We start from the raw sequence: 19,139 nt of genomic DNA, 5'->3' as shown, positions 1-19,139 counted from the left end.
CAGGTCATGATCTCAGGGTCTGAACACTGGGCATGAAGCCTGGTTAAGATTCTCTCTCTCCCGGGCGCCTGGGTGGCTCAGTTGGTTAAGCGACTGCCTTCGGCTCAGGTCGTGATCCTGGAGTCCCAGGATCGAGTCCCACGTCGGGCTCCCTGCTCGGCGGGGAGTCTCCCTCTCTCTCTGACCCTCCCCCCTCTCATGCGCTCTATCTCATTCTCTCTCTCTCAAATAAATAAATAAAATCTTAAAAAAAAAGATTCTCTCTCTCCCTCTCCTTCTGTGCCCCCCTCCCCACTCCTGCACACAAGTGCATGCACAAGCTCTCTCTCTAAAATAAATAAATAAATGTTAAAAAATAAATAAAAAAGAGAGAGTAAAGCAGAGAGGGTTAAAGTAGAAATGGAAAGAATAAATTTTCTATCCAAGCATTCTACAGCTTTTCAAAGGATACAGGAGTAACAATTCAATTTCAGTCTCAGGTTTTCAATTATTGTCAATTCAGATGGTTACTTTTTTTTTTTAAGATTTTATTCATTTATTTGAGAGAGAGTGAGCCACACACGCACAATCGGGGGGGAGGGGGAGAGGGAGAAGCAGACTCCTCACTGAGTGGGGAGCCCAATGCGGAGCTCGATCCCAGGACTCCAGAATCATGACCTGAGCCAAACGCAGACACTTAACTGACTGAGCCACCTAGGTGCCCCAATTCAGACAGTTACTTAAGCAATGAAGGAAAATGTCTAGAAATACATTTTTTTAATTTCCAAAATTTCAATAGCTTATTCACAAAAGCAAGGCATTTTCTTTTTTTTTTTTTTTTTAAAGATTTTAATTATTTGACAGAGAGATAACAAGAGCAGGAACACAAGCAGGGGGAGTGGGAGAGGGAGACGCAGGCTTCCTGCCGAGCAGGGAGCCCGATATGGGACTCGATCCCGGGACCCTGGGATCATGACCTGAGCTGAAGGCAGACGCTTAATGACTGAGCCACCCAGGCGCCCAAGGCATTTTCAAAACTTAAAAATGTTGGCCCCGGGGCACTTGAGTGGCTCAGTTGTTAAGTGTCTGCCTTCGGCTCAGGTCATGATCCCAGGGTCCTGGGACTGAGCCCCACATCGGGCTCCCTGCTCAGCCAGAATCCTGCTTCTCCCTCTCCCATTCCCCCTGCTTGTGTTCCCTCTCTTGCTGTGTCTCTGTCAAATAAATAAATAAATAATCTTTTTTAAAAAAATGTTGGCCCCTAACACAGATACCACACAGATTCTGGTGAATCTATTATAATTCACTTTGATAACATTATTCTAGTGCATATGTTAAAGAGCATACCAGATTCTAGTGAATTATCTATGGTTCCATAGTGAGTAAATGGCATTCAACAATTTGTTAGTGCCAAACAAAACTAGGCAATCAATACACCTGTGCATTTTCTCCTTGATGTGTAAGGACAGGGAATACAGCAAATTTAAAATTTAGTCTGTCAGAAACTGTCTGATCACAGAGATGTGTAGGCCAGTACCTTCCTCTCTTCTTGAGGATGGAAGCCAAATCACAAGTTATTCAAGAATCTCCTGGAACAGCCAAGTGCAGACTCACTCAAACATCATCACCTCCATCAGTTACCAGATTAAAGACAATAATGGCGTTCGTCTATGTGAACTCCAGATAGGTAACTGACTTTTCGTGAAGGAAGTTAAGTGGAGGGAGAGGGCAGGGAGCTGGTGTGAGTCTCTAACAGCTTATTTCCTTTCCCTTAATATCCTGAGGGACTAGCCCTGCAGTAAGACGATCATGCTGTATTTTTGTGAAGCTCTGCCAGCATCCTTTTTTACAAGGGTAATAAAGAATTTGTTTAAAGAACAGCAGTGGATAAGAGCTTATAGCCTTGAAACACAAGGTTAAGAAAAAACATCAACTTGATCCAACTTACAAGAGTTGTGCCGACGGCGGAAACTTTTGGACTGACTCAGGGACTCCGTGTGCCTGTCCACATAGCTCTTTGAGCACTGCTGCTGCTGTGGGGAAACAGCAACATCCTGACTCTTCACGTCTGTCCTCTTAGGGATATTCTGAGGGGCACTGCTGGAAGAGGCTGGCTTCTTCACCAGCTTGCCCATGCCATTCTGACTGATACCCATTTGGTACCCAACACCAGATGGGCCTAATTCTGTCTGATGAAGGTCTCCAAAATGTTGGTTTTCTCCAGGACCTGGTATCTCCAGAATTTTTAATTCCGTAATGTCACCTGCCCTGAAATACACAAAAGAGTCCAAGTCTCAAAACTGTAATAGTGTTACAACCAATGTTCATAGCAGCATACTTCACAATAGCCAAAAGGTGCAAACCCAAGTGTCCCCTATAAGATGAATGGATAAACAAAATATGGTAAAGACATACAGTGAAATATTTACTCAGCCTTTAAAAGGAGGCAAATTCTGACACGTGCTACAACATGGATGAACCTTGAAGACACTACTGCTAAGTAAAATAAGCCATCACAAAAGGACAATTATTAAATGATCCCACTTATATGAGATATCTAGAATAGTCAAATTCATAGCGAAAGAAAGTAAAAAAGTGGTTATCAGGGCTAGAGGAAGGGGGACTGTAGTTCGTTTTAATGGGGTATGAAGTTTCAATGTGGAAGGATAGAAAGTTCTGGAGATGGATAGTGGTGATGGTTGCACATTATGTGAATGTACTTAATACCACTGAACTGTACACTGAAAAATGGTTAAAAGGGTAAATTTTGGGGCGCCTGGGTGGTTCAGTCGTTAAGCATCTGCCTTCGGCTCAGGTCATGATCCCAGGGTAAATTTGGGGGCGCCTGGGTGGTTCAGTCGTTAAGCATCTGCCTTCGGCTCAGGTCATGATCCTGGGATCGAGCCCCGCATTGGGCTCCCTGCTTGGCAGGAAGCCTGCTTCTCCCCCTCCCACTCCCCTGCTTGTGTTCCCCCTCTGTCTGTCTCTCTCTCTCTGTTAAATAAATAAAATCTTTAAAAAAAAAAAAAAGGTAAATTTTATGTTATGGATATCTTACCACATTAAAAATACAGGCAATGTAAAAAAAAAAAAAAAACACCACAAAATGTCTAACAATAATAAAAATGATGAAATTGGGATCAATAGCAACCAGCTACACTTTTGCAGAGCTGTATTTTTTTTTTCTAACTGAAGTACAGTTGATATACAAATCCAGGTATACATAGTCATCTGATATTTATATATACCATGAAATGATCACCACAATAAGTCTAGTGACCATCTGTCACCATATAAAGTTATTTTATATTAATGACTATATTCCTTATGCTGTACTTTACATCCCTATTACTTACTTATAACTGGAAATCTGTACCTCTTAATGGCAGGGCTCCATTTCATTGAAGTATCAGAGACAAAAATGAGGAAAGGTGGTAAAATACTTAAAGACAAGGCTCAGGCACCAACAGTCAACTGACACAGCACTGGCCTTAAAGAGACCTATTGTTAATCACAAAACTATCACCAGCATCTTAGATTTCCAGAATGCCCAATGGCTTTCTTTTTTTCATTCATTCACACACTTTGTCATTCAATGAGCGTATATACAATACTTACTATATGGTAAGCCCTGTGCTAGGAATGGAATAAATAGAGATGAAAAGCAACACATGTCCAAAAAGGAACAGTCTGGTCAGTGGAAAAGACAAGTAGACAACCAAAAGTGTTAAATACTATGACAGAGGTGTGTATAGGGTACCAGAGATCCCCAAAGCAAAATATGTAAGTTACTTTGGCAGAGATGGATGAAACATTTAAGCAAAGCCTAAGTGGGGAGGGAAAGTAAGAGTTGGCCCTGCAGAGTATAGCAGGGAGAGGGGCATCACAGACCAAGGCTCAGAGATTGAGAAAATGTGGCCCACTTGAGGAACTGCCAAGTCATTGTGTTACTAACAGTAAAGATGCTTGTGGAGGGCCACCAGGAGGTAAAGTATGGAGGTAATCGGGGGCTAGATCATAATCACATTAGATTTTTCTGGTGGCTGTAGAGAAGGTGGAAAAACTAGAGGAAGGAACACCCGTTAGGAGACCAGGCAAGAAATAAGAGGGGATGAATAGGACAAGTGACAATGCAAAGGAAGAGGATGAACCCAAGAGACAATTTGGAATCCCTAGGGTTTGGCAACTAACTGAACATGAGGAACAAAGAGAAAGAAGGATTTACAATGATTCTAAGTTTCTAACTTGGAAAGGTGTCATTAGCCACCAATTAAGGGCAGATCTTTGGAAAAAGAAACCTGCAGGGGACATAATGAGTTCAGCTTTGAAAATCTTATAAGATATTTTCTGGGATATCCACCTGGAAATGGCCAATAGACAAAATAAGTGTCTGGAGTTCAGATAATGGGTCTTAAAGATTTGGAGTCTCATTAATGTAAGAAGTACACATGAAATGGTCTAGAGAGATTACAGACTAAGAAAAGAATCAAAAATAAAACTTGAATAAACCAATCTTAAAAAGTGAGTAGAAGAAAAGGAATGTGGTGCCGGGGGGATGTAAAGGAATGGAGGAATACATGGAAAGAAGACCCAAAGGGGTGACAGAGAAATTAAAGAGGGCACTTCAACACTTAGGGAGCATCTGAATAAAGTTAACATTAAGACACTGCCACTGAATTTGTCTATTAGGTCATTTATAACTTTGGCAAGAGCTAGTTCAACAAGATGATAAAGTTAGAAAAAAGTAACGGTGGGGGTAAGGAAGGACTAGAGAATGAGGCCACAAAGGGAATGAAAGCAGACTATTCTGCTCTGAAAAGAACTGTTGGTATAAAGAGAAGGGAAATGACAGGGCAACACCTAATGGCAAAAGCAAGCTGTGGAGGGTGTGTGGGTGTGTGGGTGTGTGGGGGTGTGGGTGTGCCTGTGTGTAGGTGGGTGTGGGTATGTAGGAGGGTGTGAACTGTGGGGGAAGGCTGGGAACGTTAGAATGCGAAGAGGAAAACAGGTATGAAGGTTGAAAATGAAGACACAAAAGAGACAGAACGGTGTCAAAGGAGACAGAAAAGGATAGTATATAAAGCATATGGGATAAGGGTAGCCTTGAACACAGAGGTTACGCCTTCTATTGAGACTTCAGAAGGGGTAAGACATTAATAATGGATACTCCTACAGAAAAGATTAAGTGAAGGTATTGTTCAGAAAGTCTTGTCTGACAGTTTTGTTGTTGTTGTTGCCATTTTAACCTAAAAATGGGAGATTTTGTGACAAACTGGTGAAAAGACGGATATGAAGACAACTGAACTTGAGATCCGCAAACACTAAGAAACATACGTTCCTGTAACTAAGGACATCAGCTACTGGCAACAGTGCGCTTCTGAAGATAAATTATAATACAAATCTACAAAGAGAGACACGTTTATGTGTGCGGGGGGAGATCAACAAAGGCCTTAGATATAAGAAAACACAAATAATAAAAGCCTAAAAAAATAGATGATTCTGAATTTGACCCATTTAAATAAGAATATTGAGTGCTTGACGAAGATAAGAAAAAGGTTCCACAACCCTAGTTCATTAGCTGAAAGCTAATTAGGACACAAAGTCTATACTGAAACAGCAGCTAGACTATAAGCGTTAAGACTGCAGAAATCTCACCCCTGACAAGACACTCCTCAAAAGCAGCCCTATGTAAGAGAATATTGGCAACTGGACCTAGATTCAAGCTCCACAAACCACCAGACTAGACTTGAAGAAATCAGTCAGGACACTCACCTGAAGGTGACTTCTGGCACGAGGCACTTCACTCCATTGTGGAAAGGCCGGGTGAGAGAAATGGTCTGGCTGATCTGATCCACTGCGGACACTCTTCCCTGATAGACCCCCAAGCTATCTCCACAGTTGATGGACACAATACTGCCCAGCCAATCCGTAGCCATGTTTCTGAAGTAAGACCACTGTAGAGAGAAGGAGCCATGCAAATCTTGAGAAACAGACAAACCTTTAATTAAATTCAGCATATATTATGTCAGGCTCTGAACCAGGTGTTGCTTAATAATACACATTCTGGGGGCGCCTGGGTGGCTCAGTCCATTAAGCATCTGACTCTTGATTTCGGCTCAGGTCATGATATCGGGGTTGTGGGATAGAACCCCAGGTCATGAGATAGGGCCCTGAACTCAGTTGGGAGTCTGCTTGGGATTCTTTTTCTCCTCCCTCTATCCCTCCCTGCCTGCCCCCCTCCCCCCGCTCCTGTGTGCTTGCACACTCTCTAATATATTAATCTTTTTATTTTTTTTAAAGATTTATTTGAGGGGCGCCAGGGTGGCTCAGTAATTAAGCGTCTGCCTTCAACTCAGGTCATGATCCTGGAGTCCCTGGATCGAGTCCCACATCGGGCTCCCTGCTTGGCAGGGAGTCTGCTTCTCCCTCTGACCCTCCCCCCTCTCATGTGCTCTCTCTCATTCTCTCTCTCTCAAATAAATAAATAAAATCTTTAAAAAAAAAAAATGAGCAAAAGTAGTTATCTGAATGACCAATAAACATAGGAAGGGCTGCTCAACATCATTAATTACCAGGGCAATGCAAATTAAAACACAACCAGACAACTCAAATGTCTATGATGGACGAATGTCTATGATGGACGAATGGATAAAATGTGGTAAACACATACAGTGGAGTATCATTCAGTCTTAAAAAGATATCTGATAGGGGTGCCTGGGTGGCTCAGTCGGTTGAGCATCTGCCTTCGGCTCAGGTCATGATCCCAGGGTCCTGGGATCGAGTCCCACATCAGGCACCCTGCTCCGCAGGAAGCCTGCTTCTCCCTCTCCCACTCCCCCTGCTTGTATTCCCTCTCTCACTGTCTCTCTGTCAAGTAAATAAATAAAATCTTAAAAAAAAAAAAAAAGATGCCTGATAATGTTACAGCATAGATGAATCCTGAAGACATTATGAGAAGTGAAATAAATAAGCCAGACATGAAAGGACAAATCATGTATGATTCCACTTGCATAAGGTTCCTAGAGTACTCAAGAGACTACTTATCACAACAGACTATTCAATCACAGAGACAGAAAGTAGAAGGTGGCTGCCACAACTGGGAGGAGCTAAATTATTGTTTGATGGGTACAGAATTTCAGTTTGGGAACCTGAAAAAGTTCTGGAGATGGATGGTGGTGATGAATGCATAACAATGTGAGTGTACTCAATGCCACTGAACTGTGCACTTAAAAATGGTAACTTTTATATGTATTTTACAACAACAAAAAATCATTAAGTTGGGGAAAACACCGTAAGATACCATTTTACACCCACTACAATGGTTTAAAATTAAAAGGGCTGATAGGTAATACCAAATGTGTGTGATGATGTGGAGCAACTGGAACCCCCTGACACTGCTGACAGTGTAAAATGATACAACTTTGGAAAAGAGTTTAGCAGTTTCTTATAATATTAAACACACACTTAGGACCCAAAATTTCATCCCCAGGATTTACCCAAGAAAAATGGAAACATATTCACAAAAGAACTTGTACACAAATGTACGCAGCAGCTTTATTCACAAAAGCAGGAAAAGTGGGAACAAGGAGAAGAGATAAACAAATTATGGTATTATACAACAGAATGCTACTCAACAACAAAAAGGAACAAAAGATGCTACAACAAAACTCTATGAATAGCTAATTCTATCTCTTTCTGGTATCTGCTAAAATGTCACCACCCCAAAGAGGTCTTCCCTGGCTACCCCAATCTAATGTCACTACCCATCACTCTTCAACACCTCACCTTCTGTTATGATCTCAAAATTCATCACTATATGAATTATCTTTTCGGTTTATGTTATATCACCCCACTAAAATGTAAGCTTCATGAGGGCAAGGAACCTTGTCTTGCTCAGCCAATAGAGTGCCTACAATGAAAAAGGAACTCAAATATTTATCCAATCAATGAATGAATTACATGTAATAAATCTGACAGAAGTTAATCACTGAAAATCTAGAGTATCTATTTATATCTAAATGTCGCAGCTCTTCTTGGAAATGGATCTAAAATCATAATACCCTTTAAGCATACTCTATGCATAATCCTATATAAGATATGGAATCTAGGGATGCCTGGGTGGCTCAGTCACTTAAGCGTCTGCCTTCAGCTCGGGTCATGATCTCAGGGTCCTGGGATCAAGACCCATCGGGGGACTGAGCTCCCCTGCTCAGTGGGGAGCCTGCTTCTCCCTCTCCCTGCTGCTCCCCTCCTGTGCAGGCTCTCTCTCTCTCTCAAATAAATAAAATCTTTATATATATATATATATATATATATGGAATCTAACACTGCCCTACACACAAAGGAAGTCAGGAAGTAGCACATGAATATAAACATAACATACAATATTAAGTACAAAATGAAATTATTGCTTAGCATTCTCCATGAAAAATAAAAAAACAGAATAGCATTTCAAGCTGTTTTCAAATATCAATTTCAGAAATACACCTACATAAGGGGCACCTGGGTGACTCAGTCGGTTAAGCTTCCAACTCTTGGTTTTGGCTCAGGTCATGATCTTGGGGTTGTGAGATCAAGCCCCACATGGGGCTCTGTGCTCAGTGCAGACTCAGTCTCTCTCTTGCGCTCTCTCTCCCCCCTCCTCCCCTCCTGCTCACTCGGCTCTCTCTCAAATAAATTATTTTTAAAAAAAAGAAACATACCTACATAAAATATAGAGTCTAACGAAGGAAAAATAAAAAACACTCTTAAAAAAAAAAAAAAAAGAGTATGACCCATCAGAAACACAAAAACCTAAAGAGAAAACTCAGGTTGTTTTCCAGTGCTCTAACTAAGCAATATCAGAAAACTATGCTGGGGGCGCCTGGGTGGCTCAGTTGGTTAGGCGACTGCCTTCGGCTCAGGTCATGATCCTGGAGTCCCAGGATCGAGTCCCATATCAGGCTCCTTGCTCAGCAGGGGGTCTGCTTCTCCCTCTGACCCTCCCCCCTCTCATGTGCTCTCTCTCTCTCTCATTCTCTCTCTCAAATAAATAAATAAAATCTTAAAAAAAAAAAAGAAAACTATGCTGACAGAACAGAAAATAATGTATTAGCAGGCTCAATCATAAGATTTTTTTTTTACATTTTATAAAAAATTTCAAACATACACAAATGTAGACAGAGCAGCATAATGAACCCTACATACCCATCACTTGGCTGCCACAATTATCAATCTAAGAATTTAAGAAATCAGGTGAATTTCCAATGCAACACAATTTCCACAACACTGATAATGGTAAAAGGCACAAAATACACACACTTTAGGCTTACTTCCCATGTCCTAACAAAACTCTGTCTACTTAATACCACAAAAGTATGAATTTCCTTTCCTATCATTTATACTCCATCATAATCCTACTCTGATGCTTGTATTAGATAGATGCAGAATGAAAGCTGTGATAACAAGAATTTTTTTCAATACCAGAAATTAATCAGAGGTGAAAAAGACTTACTTCTTCCTCATTCAACACGTTATCTTTAAGACTAATGCTAAGGCGGGGCGCCTGGGTGGCTCAGTCGTTAAGCGTCTGCCTTCAGCTCAGGTCATGGTGGGATCGAGCCCCGCATCCGGCTCCCTGCTCCTCGGGAACCCTGCTTCTCCCTCTCCCACTCCCGCCACTTGTGTTCCCTCTCTCACTGTGTCTCTCTCTGTCAAATAAATAAAATCTTTAAAAAAAAAAAAGACTAATGTTAAGGCGCAGCTGGGTAGCTCAATCGGTTAAGCCTGACTTTGGCTCAGGTCATGATCTTGGGGTCCTGGGACTGAGGATTGAACCCTGTGTCAGGTTCCATGTTCAGCAGGGAGTCTGCTTGTCCCTCTCCCTCTGCCCCTCCCTGCACTCGTGGGTGCTTTCGCTCTCTCAAGAAGGAAAAAAAAAGGCACTGATGTTGAACCAAAATAAAAAGCTTTTGCACAGGAAAGGAAACCAACAAAAGGAAAAGGCAACCTACTAATGGGAGAAGATATTTGCAAATGATATATCCAATACGGGTTTAATATCCAAAATATATAAAGAACGTACACAACAAATACAAATAATCTGATTAAAGATGGCCAAAGGACCTGAATAGACATTTTTCCAAAGAAGACATACAGATGGCTGACACATGAAAAGATATTCAACATCACTAATCATCAGGGAAATACAAATCAAAACTACAATGAGGTATCACCTCACACCTGTCAAAATAACCAGTATCAGAAAGACAAGAAACAACAAAGAATATGGAGAACAGGGAACCCTCATGCAGTTGGTGGGGATGCAAACTGGTGCAACCACTGTGGAAAACAGTACGGAAATTCCTAAAAAATTAAAAGTAGAAATACCACACAGGGCGCCTGGGTGGCTCTGTTGGTTAAGTGTCTGCCTCTGGCTCAGATCATGATCCCAGGGTCCTGGGATGGAGTCCCACACCAGGATCCCTGCTCAGTGGGGAGCCTGCTTATCCCTCTGCCCCTCCCCCTGCTCGTGCTTTTTTTCTCTCTCTCAAAATAAATAAATTTTTAAAAAGAAAAGATATATGTGCCCCTATATTCATTGCAGCATTATTTACAATAGTCAAGAAATGGAAATAAACCTAAGTGCACACTGATAGATGAATATATAAGATGTGGTATACACACACAACCACTGGAATATTACTCAGCCATCAAAAAGCATGAGAACTTGCCATTTGTGACAAAATGGATGGACCTAGAGGCCATTCTGCTATGGGAAATAAGTCTGATAAAGACAAATATCATATGACTTCACTTGCATGTAGAATATAAAAGACAAAACAAATGAACCAACAGAAAAAGAATCATAGAGAACGGGTGGTTGCCAAAGGGGCAGGGGTTAGGAGGATGGGCAAAATAGGTAAAGGGGATTAAGAGGTACAAAATTCCATTTACAAAATAAATAACAGGGATGAAAAGTACAACATAGGAAATATATTGTAACAACAGGGGCACCTGGGTGGCTCAGTTGTTAAATGTCTGCCTTTGGCTCAGGTCATGATCCCAGGGTCCTGGGATCGAGCCGCACATCGGGCTCCCCGCTTAGCGGGGAGCCTGTTTCTCCCTCTCCCACTCCCCCTGCTTGTGTTCCCTCTCTCGCCGTCTCTGTCAAAAAAAATAAATAAAATCTTAAGATATTAATATTTCAACAACAGTGTATGGTGAGCATAGTGTAATGTACAGAATTGTCAAATCACTGTGTTGTACACGTGCAATATAACATTGTACATCAACTATAATTTAAAAAGACACTGATGTACATTTAAGTTTATATTGTTAATAATTGAGTAGAATTTTTTTAAGGACTTTATTTATTTGACAGAGAGAGACACAGTGAGAGAGCGAACACAAGCGGGGGGCTGGGAGAGGGAGAAGCAAGCTTCCTGCTGAGCAGGGAGTCCAATGAGGGGCTCGATCCCAGGACCCTGGGATCATAACCTGAGCCGAAAGCAGGCACTTAATGACTGAGCCACCCAGGCACCCCAATAATTGAGTAGAATTTTTAATAGTTTCAAAATGTGGACTGCCAGTTCTACAATAGAAACTTTATAAAAAGTAACTACTCAACATGTAACAAATTGCCCTTTTTATTATCAGAAACTTCCCTCTATGTAAAATACAACATTAATACATTATTCAAAATTCACCAAAAAGGTTTAACTATAAAGAACATTCCTCTATTAACTGAAAACAGTGAATCTAAAACAAGTGAGTGCCACCACCTGGGCTCCTAATCAGAAGAACACACTAAGGAAAGGGCCTTCATCAATTATAGGGCTAACACCTTCATGTCAAAAGAAGAGCAACAGCTGAAGCAGAGATCTAGGAGCCACAAGGAGACCAATCTTTGATGCCTTTTACTTTCTACTTTTCCATCAAGGTATAATATATATAGTAAGTCTACATATTTTAAGTGTACAGCTGAATGAATTTTTTGCATACTAATTCACCCACATAACCACCACCTAAATCAAGACATAGACTATTTCAAACACCCCAAAAGGTTTCACTGTGCCCACAAAAGTAGCCATTATTCTGATATCTAACACAAAAGATTAGTTTAGCCTGTTTTTGAACTTCATGTAAATGGAATCATAAAGGTTCTCTTTTAAAATATTTGGCTTCTGGGGCGCCTGGGTGGCTCAGTTGGTTAAGCGACTGCCTTCGGCTCAGGTCATGATCCTGGAGTCCCAGGATCGAGTCCCACATCGGGCTCCCTGCTCAGCGGGGGGTCTGCTTCTCCCTCTGACCCTCCTCCCTCTCATGCTCTCTGTCTCTCATTCTCTCTCTCTCAAATAAATAAATAAAATCTTTAAAAATAAATAAATAAATAAATAAATAAAATATTTGGCTTCTTGAGGCGCCTGGGTGGCTCAGTCGTTAAGCGTCTGCCTTCAGCTCAGGTCATGATCCCAGGGTCTTGGGATCAAGCCCCACATCGGGCTCCCTGCTCAGCGAGAAGCCTGCTTCTCCCTCGCCCACTCCCCCTGCATGTGTTCCCTCTCTCGCTGTGTATCTCTCCGTCAAATAAATAAATAAAATCTTTTAAAAATAAATAAATAAAATAAAATGTTTGGCTTCTTTTGCTCAATATTATACCTGTGAGATTCATCCTTATTGCTGCCTGTAGCAATAGTTCATTCTTTCTCATGGCTACATAGTATTCTATAACTATGCCTCAATGTATAAACCCATCCTACTGTTGATAGTTGGGTTATTTCCAGTTTGGGGGGCTATCATGAATAAAGATTAAACATTTTTGTATTTGTCTTTGTGGGGAACAAATGTACCCATTTATGCTGGCCATATTACACAGGAAGTCCTAGAGTATGTATGGACTACTTTGCTCAAATGCTAAACTATCACTCTTTCCACATTAAGGATGAGACTTTTCTGTATCACTTCCCTCATAAGAAGCCTTTAGATAACAGTCAGCCCTAAATGATCTTCCACCCATGATGCAACTGAGGCAGTAGCCAAAATAATTCATAAACTACAAATGAACAACTTGCCAATTACCGACCAATCAACTTCCATTTCATCTGCCACATCAGACAGAACTCACACCATTCAGATCCAAGGAACAGCTCTGGTCCACTAAGGACAGTTATAATTACCAGCGGGAGATAAGTGGTTAGTTACAGACATATTTTTCCACACATTTATCTGGAAAGCTGTTTAATCAAAATCTTGGGAATGGCAGAGATCTTAAAAAAAAAACATCTAGTACAATCTTAGTACTAATTCCAGATCTTCCATAAAAAGCAGCACAGTGAAAAGGGCATGGACTTCTGAAGTCAAACATCACAGGCCCAGGTTCACTTCTGGACTTCACCATTTACCAGCACTGACCTGGGCAAATTATCCTGAGTCTCAACTGTCTCAACTATAAAATGGCTATTATACCAATTATACCACCACCTCAGAGAACTACTGTGGAGATTAAATGAGATAATCTATATAGTTTCTATCATTAGTAAATTTTATTTCAAACGTCTCCTTTTAGCAGAAATATTGGCCAGATAAGCAACTTGAGTTATGGCCCTAGAAAATCATAGCGTGAAGGCCACTTCCATTCTTACCCAAACAAAACTACAAAAATGCAACTACAGGGGCGCCTGGGTGGCTCAGCCGTTAAGCGTCTGCCTTCAGCTCAGGTCATGATCCCAGGGTCCTGGGATCGAGCCCCGCATCGGGCTCCCTGCTCTGCAGGAAGCCTGCTTCTCCCTCGCCCACTCCCCCTGCATGTGTTCCCTCTCAAGGAACAAGCAAAGGAATCAATTTCCAGTCTTTCATAAACCCGATCAGCCCACATAATTGGATTATCAATAAAACATTTTCAACCATAAAATGTATTATTTTAGGACATGAGTCTGAAAACTACAGCCCCTGGGCCAAATAGGACTCACTACCAATCAAGGTTTAGAAGAACACAACCACATTGGAAGTGGCTCAGTCGGTTGAGCCTTAGAAGCCTGATTTTGGCTGGGGTTGTGAGATAGAGCCCCGAGCTCAGCATGGAGTCCACTTGAGATTCTCTTTCCCTCTCCCATTCCTGCATTCTCACACTCTCTAAAATAAATAAATCTTAAAAAAAAAAAAAGGAAAAATACGAAATAGACAAATCCCCAGAATAATGCAAATTACCAAAAGTGACTCAAGAACAGAAAGTCTGTATAGACCTATACCAAGTAAAGAAACTGAATTAGTGGGGTGCCTTGCTGGCTCAGTGGGTAGAGCATGTGACTCTAGATCTTGAGGTCCCCATGTTGGTGTAGAGATTATAAATAAACTTTAAAAAGAAAAGGGGGGGTGCCTGGGTGGCTCAGTCGGTTAAGCATCTGCCTTCGGCTCAGGTCATGATCCCAGGCACCTGGGATCCAGCCCCGAATCTGGTTCCCTGCTCAGCGGAGAGCCTGCTTCTCCCTCTCCCTCTGCTGCTCCCCCTGCTTGTGCTCTAAATAAATAAATAAATAAAATCTTTAAAAAAAAAAAAAAAGTGGGGCACCTGGGTGGCTCAGTCATTTAAGCCTCTGGCTCTTGATGTCAGCTCAAGTCATGATCTCAGGGTCATGGGATGGGGCCCCTTCCAGCTCTTCGCTCAGGAGCCTGCCTGAGATTCTCTCTGCCCTCCCCCTATGCACGTACTTTCTCTCTCTCAAATAAATAATAAAAAAAAAAACTGGGGTGCCTGAATGGCTCAGTTGGTTGAGCATCTGCCTTCAGCTCAGGTCGTGATCCTGGGGTCCCGGGATTGAGCCCCACACCGGGCTCCCTGCTCCACAGGGAGCCTGCTTCTCTCTCTCCCTCTGCCTGTCGCTCCCCCTGCTTGTGCGCCTGCTAGTGCTTCCCTCTCACTCTCTCTCTGTCAAATAAATAAAATCTTAAAAAAAAAAAAAAGTGGGGTGCCCAGGTGGCTCAGTCGTTAAGCGTCTGCCTTCGGCTCTGGTCATGATCCCAGGGTCTTGGGATCCGGCCGCCATCGGTCTCCCTGCTCAGTGGGAAGCCTGCTTCTCCCTCTCCCACTCCCCCTACTTGTGTTCCCTCTCTCGCTGTGTCTGTCAAATAAATAAAATCTTAAAAAAAAAAAAAAACTGGATTAGTAATTAAAAATCTTCCCATAAAGAAAAGCCCAGGCCCAGAAGACTTCACTGGTAAATTCTATCAAATATATAGAAAAATAAAAAATGCTACACAAACTCTTTCAGAAAACAAAAGAGAAACATTTCCAAACTCATTTTATGAAGGTACTATCACTCTGATACTAAAGCCAAAGACGTCACAAGAAAACTTCAGTATCCCTCAGGAACACAGACATGAGAATCCTAAACAAAATATTAGCAAACTACATTCAGCAACATATAAAAAACATATACACCATGACTAAGTGGGGTTCAATCCAGGAACACAAGATTGGTTTAACATCCAAAATTCAAGCAATGTAATACACCATTTACACATATCTTATATATATCTTAGAGGGTTTGTTTTTTTTTTTAATATAGAAAAGGTCATTTGTACATTTTAAAAACATCAAGGGGCACCTGGCTGACTCAGTCAGTAGAGCATGTGGCTCTGGATCTTGGGGTTGTGAGTTCAAGCCCCACATTGGGTATGGAGCTACTTAAAAAATAAAATTAAATAAAAACAGTGAATTGTGTATTTAGATAACTTTGTATTTATTATTTATTTTTATTTTAACATTTTATTTTTTTTTATTTGACAGAGATAGAAGAGCACACAAGCACAAGCAGGGGGAGAAGTAAGAGGGAGAGGGAGAAGCAGGCTCCCCACCAAGCAGGGAGCCCGACACGGGGCTCGATCCCAGGACCCTGGGATCATGACTTGAGACGAAGGCAGACACTTAACCAACTGAGCCACACAGGCATCCTTTGTATTTATTTTTTTTAAAGTCAATATTTACACGTCAAAAATTACATCCTAAACTATTTAAACTACTCAAATTTATGATGAAAAAATTTCAAATGCCAACTTAATGTGTAAGAGATACATAGATTTTCTAATGTTCTAAACACTAAAAAATGTTTTAAGACCTGAGTAACAAGGGAAAAAGAATCATTCATGCCAAAGCAACTCCACCATATCTTCAGACAGCCAATAAAAAATTATTTTTGAAAATTTGACAAATTCCAACTCCTTTTAACTTCTACCCCCAAATTAATTTACTCTTGTAGCATACCCAGACATAAACCTAATACTCCAGGATGGAACCAACCAGGGCTGGGGTCAACCTTCTTCTTCTAGATTCTATATTCTCCTAATCTAATCTACTACCACAGGTCACCTCAGTTCTAACCACATCACTGATTCAGATGAATTGAGACTCCACTTGAACCCCTTCTAAGTCACATCTCTACCTTCATCAACTAGTATAATTGCACTTTTTGGACCCAACTGAAATTTCTCACATGTATATGACCCTTCCATTTCATTAAACTGCATTGGACAAATCTTGCAATTAACCAGATGATATTTTCTCTCTTCACTTCATAAAGGTAACAAATCTGATAAGCACACCTTCCAGATAAGGCTTTAAAATACACACTGTATATAAAGAAAGTGATACAGCTTCAACCCACCAGAATCCCAACTCTAAGCTGTATCCATAAATCAAACCCCTCCAGACCCTGATGTTCAAAACCAGGATTCCATCTAATTTTACCACAATCTGGCAAATTCCCCTATCTCACCCACCAGGTCATCATAAAAGACTTAACAAATGTCTTGCTAAAATTCTGACACACTATCACTATATTCCTTTGACAATGTGAATGTCCTGTCCTGTTGTTCTCGCATTGTTTATAACTCTAGCACCCCTGCTCCTCTGGCTATTAAGGATAGGAAAAGGACACATTTTTCACTTTACGTTAGTTACAGCATCTCAGGAATTACAAATTATCTTAAACATTTTCTAGCCCATTGTTTTTCAGCAAAGTTTTTTTGTTTTGTTTTTAAAGATTTTATTTATTTATTTGACAGAGACAGACACAGTGAGAGAGGGAACACAAGCAGTGGGAGTGGGAGAGGGAGAAGCAGGTTTCCTGCGGAGCATGGAGCCCAATGTGGGGCTCGATCCCAGGACCCTGGGATCATGACCTGAGCCGAAGGCAGACGCTTCACGACTGAGCCACCCAGGCGCCCCTAGCCCATTGTTTTTCAAACTACAGGTCTTTAGCGGTCATATTAGCCGTCAATTTAGTGAGCTGCAATCAACTTTTTTTCTTTTAATGATACAGAAAATGTCAAAGGGCATCATATGCAGAAAGGGTAAACTTTTGGGCTGTATGTGTGTACTCTGTGCATGCTGGGAGCACATTAAGTCATAATGTAAATGTATCTAACTGTGGGTCTCAGGTCAAACAAAGTTTAAAACACACTTTGCTAGTCCCACAGCCCCGCCCCCACAAGGAAGCTCCACCAAAAAAATTCTTAGTAATCAAAAGTTATTTGTAGCCATCTTCATTTCATGCAGAGAAACCAACAGAAATTTTGAACTCGGTACACCTAATCTGCCAATCATTTAAAAAAGGCCTAGAATCCATCTGAGGTTTCCAGTTGAAATACTAACCTGCTCAGAGATAGTCATTTATGTTCTGATGGTAGTAAGACCTGTATTTGACAGTTGACTGAAATCAGTTTAGTCTGTGGCTAGGGAAGAGAACAAAAACCATTCTGATTCCTCATCCGTAACCACAGGAGAGAACTGTTAGGACTCCTCCTAGCTCTGGAATTGGGAGATTCCCTGAAAACCAATGGGCGAGGACACGCCAAAACACTTGAACCACTCAACAAGCCAACTACTGGGGCACCTGGGTGGCTCAGTTGGTTAAGCGACTGCCTTCGGCTCAGGTCATGATCCTGGAGTCCCGGGATCGAGTCCCGCATCGGGCTCCCTGCTCGGCGGGGGGTCTGCTTCTCCCTCTCCCGCTCCCCCCTCTTGTGCTCTTTCTCTCTCTCACTCTCTCTCTCAAATAAATAAATAAAATCTTTAAAAAAAAAAAAAAAAACCAAGCCAACTACTGATAAATTCAATTCATAAATTCAATCATACAAAGAGCACTTAAAGAAGCTCAGACTTATACCTACAGCTGGAAAGAATCAAGAAGCTGCGCCCTGGCAGGTATCATTATTTCTCAACCAACCTTCCCTCTCAGACCCCAGTTCACGTCTACCCGCAGGCTACATCGGTCACAGATGTGGCACCCGAGCTGTTCCATGCCACCCTACTCCATTGTGCGAAAGGACACTGAGGCAAAGAGCAAAGAGCGGGCGAGCTGCAGCGGCCATCAACGAGGCGAAACCAAGAGCCTAGGCCGCTCATGCCTCACACCTCACACGATTCCCAGGCTATTTAGAATCCTGCTGCCTTCAGTCTTCCACCTCAAACCATACCCCCTGAGGAAACCCCTAGGGCCTGGCCCCGAGCTCGCGCCCGCCTCGATAAAAGTCTACAAGGCCTGGAACCCGAAGCCTAAAAGCAAATGCGTCTGGCAACCCCGGAAGCCCCCTCCCGCCAGCGCCCACAGCCCAACGGCCCCCTCGTTCCCACCTCCACGCCGTCTGGCCGCCGCCTCCTCCGCACACCTCGCCACGTCGACCCCGCAACAGGAGAAGACCCGGAGGCTGAGGGGCTTCTCCACACCCACCCCCACGCCGCGGCCGGAAGCGCCCCGCGACTCCACGCCACCGTCGTGAGGTCACTTCCGGCGCGACGCCTTGGAAACCAGACGGCAGGCTGTTGGCAAGCAGAGCGCCCGGGAAATCTGAGAGCTTGCGAGAGCGCGGCGAGGGCAGGCGCTCAGCCTTCCTGAACCCGGCCTGGGCGCCCACTTTGTGAGCCCCGCCTACTTTTGTTGGGTAGAGGCCTGGTTGGAGTAGGGGTCCTGCTCTACTCTCCCGCCCAGACACCTGGGGGACTCCACTCTCCCGCGCAGTCCTGATGAAATGTCCCCGCTTTCCCTCCAGACCCCTTGGGCTTATCGCTGATGAAGACCGGAGGACTTTGGAGAGTGCCTGGTGACGTGGACCCCATCCTCGATTAGTTGCAGCTGTGGGAAGCAATAAGTAGGCCCCCCTCGAGGGATTAAATTCCCTTCGTG

General features: G+C 42.5%; 1 protein-coding gene across 1 annotated transcript in view; it reads right to left on the bottom strand.

Moving 5' to 3' along the window:
- The window catches only part of EDC3 (enhancer of mRNA decapping 3), a 47,524-nt gene extending 28,777 nt beyond the window's left edge, over window positions 1-18,747 (bottom strand). Inside the window, exons 1-3 of the mRNA XM_045899712.3 lie at window positions 18,590-18,747; window positions 5,752-5,933; window positions 1,928-2,247 (exon numbers count right to left, since the gene is read on the bottom strand). Coding sequence (XP_045755668.1) covers window positions 1,928-2,247; window positions 5,752-5,915 — 484 coding nt within the window. The 5' untranslated portion in view covers window positions 5,916-5,933; window positions 18,590-18,747. The remainder of the gene's footprint in view (window positions 1-1,927; window positions 2,248-5,751; window positions 5,934-18,589) is intronic.
- Window positions 18,748-19,139: the final 392 nt, after the last annotated feature.

This window comes from Mirounga angustirostris, unplaced genomic scaffold, assembly GCF_029215605.1.
Source record: "Mirounga angustirostris isolate CCGP_5_RB_7025 unplaced genomic scaffold, mMirAng1.0.hap1 SCAF_9, whole genome shotgun sequence".
Classification (NCBI taxonomy): Eukaryota; Metazoa; Chordata; class Mammalia; order Carnivora; family Phocidae; genus Mirounga; species Mirounga angustirostris.
Note: the sequence above shows the minus strand (reverse complement) of the source record. Positions and strands in the feature narration are given on the sequence as shown.